The sequence below is a fragment of the Apis dorsata genome, unplaced genomic scaffold (genome assembly GCF_000469605.1).
Source record: "Apis dorsata unplaced genomic scaffold, Apis dorsata 1.3 scaffold_1058, whole genome shotgun sequence".
NCBI lineage: Eukaryota > Metazoa > Arthropoda > Insecta > Hymenoptera > Apidae > Apis > Apis dorsata.
The window spans coordinates 33499-36270 of record NW_006264156.1 but is presented as its reverse complement, the minus strand read 5'-3'; the positions used below and the strand labels follow the sequence as shown (position 1 = coordinate 36270).

Sequence of the window (2772 nt, the reverse complement as noted above, 5' to 3'; positions counted from 1 at the left end):
ATTTATATAAATATATTTTTATATTTCACTATTATATTAATTTTGTAATAAATTTTATAAAATTTGCATAATTTTGTAAAAAAATTTTTTGAAAATAACAAAATATATTAAATTATATTTTGATATTTATAAAATATATTTATTTTAATATAATATATAGTTTCTAAATAAAAAGAAAAAAGATAAAAAATATATGAAAAAAATGTATGCATTTGTGCATAAATTTTATTACGAATAGTAATCTTTCTCAAAATTACTCTAAAAATAAGTGTACAATATTATAATTATTCTAGTGTATAAATTTTAAATTAACCGCTATATTAACAGATCATATTACAAAACATTGGATTGTACAAAAAAGATTTTTTCATAAAAAAATAAAACATTTCGTAGTTTTTAAAAACGTAATAGTTTCTAAAAACAAGAAAAAATTTTTTGTCTTTGTACATAATGATTAACATTAATCTTAAATTTTCGATGAATGGGCCGATTATAATCATATAATTATAAGTATATTATGTATTATATTAATATATTATGAGTGAAAATTATAAATGAAAATGAAAATATGATGATAATGCTATTTTTTCTTGTTTTTCACAGTGTTGAAAGGTAATCCTCCTCCAATGCATTCTCGACCAGCATTTAATGATGATCCAATCGATACGAAAGAAGATAATGATGGTAAATAAACTTTTATATATTTTTTTCTTCATAAAAGCAATTATTAATATCTTTTTAAAATTTAAAATCAAAAATACAATTTCTTTTAAATTTTTAAATTAGTATATATTTTGATATAGTTTTTCAAAATTTAGAAAATCATAATTAAAAAATAAAATTATATAATTCATTAAATTTCATAACAATTCCAATATAAAAAATATATAATAAAAAAAATTAAATAATTTGTTAATCATTTTTATTATTTTTTATTCTTTTTAATTATTGTAAAACTTCTATATATTAAGAAATAAATAAAATGCCAATGTGAAAGAAATATAAAAAAATATAATATAAAAGATATGTAAAATATAAAAATGAAATTTACAGCAAATGACTGTTTAACGGATAGACGATCTGTATTAGAAGATGAGAGGCAACATTCTCAGGAGAAATTTTATGTACCTGCATGTACACCTGATGGAAGATACCACAGAGTGCAATGTTATTCAGGTTATTGTTGGTGTGTATATCAAGATACTGGCAAACCAATACCTGGAACATCTTCCAAAAACCATACTCCAAATTGTAATCCAGTACCTACTCCTAGTAGGCCTATGAAAGGTAATTAATCATATTTTAATGTATATAGTGTATATTTGTATAATATATATTTTGTCTTATTATATATTTATTTGAACAAAAATTTATTAATTTATAAATTGTAATTTATAAATATAGGTTGTCCTGAACAAAAAAAACAATTGTTTTTACGTGATTTAATGGACTTGATGCATAAAAAGATGAAAGCTTCTGGCACTGATTCAGATGAAACAACAGCTAAATGGCAAGCTTCTAAAGAGGAACAAATAGCAACTTGGCATTTTGTCATGCTTGATAAAAATAAAAATAAAGTAAGAATAATAAATATTTTCTAATAAATTTATATATTATATAAATAAATATATTATATAAAAATCATAAAAATCAATTTGACAAAAAAGATATTTAAATAAAATGTTAATATTGATATGTATTTATACTTTTCTTTCAGGTTTTAGAAAGAAAAGAATGGAAAAGTTTTCGCATAATGGTAGCGAATAATAGACAACTTCAAAGATGTGGTAAAAGACTTCCAAGATATTGTGATATTAATAATGATAGAAAAATTAGCATGACGGAATGGTTCAGTTGTCTGAATGCTCAACGTACTACAACATGTAATTATTTTTAATATATTATATTTTTAATATAAATATGCAAATTTTTAAAATTTTGTATAATATTTTTTTTTCATCAATTATAAATATTGTATTCAAATCTGTTATTATACATATTAAATATATTAAAATATTATAGCTGAAAGTACAGAAAAAGTATCAACGAATAAACCGAAGAGAATGGGCCCGAATCCTCTGGATCAGTTTCTTAAAAATGATGATGATTAAAAGTATATATGATAAAAATATATGTTTGGTATTTTATTGATATGTATAGTAATCGTTCATCACATATGAATGAATATTTCATAGTGCAATGATGAAATTTTCAAAAAAGCTAGTTGTCATGTTAAAAGAAATTTATTTGTATTTTTATATTTAATGATAAATATCACATTATTTTATTTTTAATATAGATTATATTTCTGTACTTTTTAAAAAGATAATAATTGAATGTAATAATGATATTATATGTATATGTATATAGATATATACAAGATATTACTGAAATGATAATGTAAGTTAAAAAAAAAATAAATCTATACAAAAAGATAAATCGAAAATATATAATAATATTTTTTTATACAAAGGTATATTTATATAAAAAATAATTTATTTTTAAATAAATCAATGTTGAAAATTTGTTAAATATATATATATTTAATATATATATTTAAGATTAACTTACAATTAATTTTATATACATGAATTTTATTAATATCATGGATTCTTCAATATTGATTTATTCGAAAGTGAAGTTCCGTATAAAACAATTTCTTATTTTCGATTTATTTTTTCATATAGATTCATCTTGTTTTGATTTATATATATGTTATATTATATTTACTTCGATAATACTCCACATCTATATTATATATATATATATTTA

General features: G+C 19.2%; 1 protein-coding gene across 2 annotated transcripts in view; it reads left to right on the top strand.

Moving 5' to 3' along the window:
* Window positions 1-2241, top strand: part of LOC102675342 (SPARC-related modular calcium-binding protein 1) — a 41407-nt gene extending 39166 nt beyond the window's left edge. For both annotated transcript variants that reach the window (XM_006624445.2, XM_006624444.2), the window contains exons 6-10: window positions 604-684; window positions 1054-1287; window positions 1405-1577; window positions 1718-1883; window positions 2023-2241. In XM_006624445.2, the coding sequence (XP_006624508.1) occupies window positions 604-684; window positions 1054-1287; window positions 1405-1577; window positions 1718-1883; window positions 2023-2111 (743 nt within the window). In that variant the 3' untranslated portion in view covers window positions 2112-2241. The remainder of the gene's footprint in view (window positions 1-603; window positions 685-1053; window positions 1288-1404; window positions 1578-1717; window positions 1884-2022) is intronic.
* The last annotated feature ends 531 nt before the right edge of the window (window positions 2242-2772 follow it).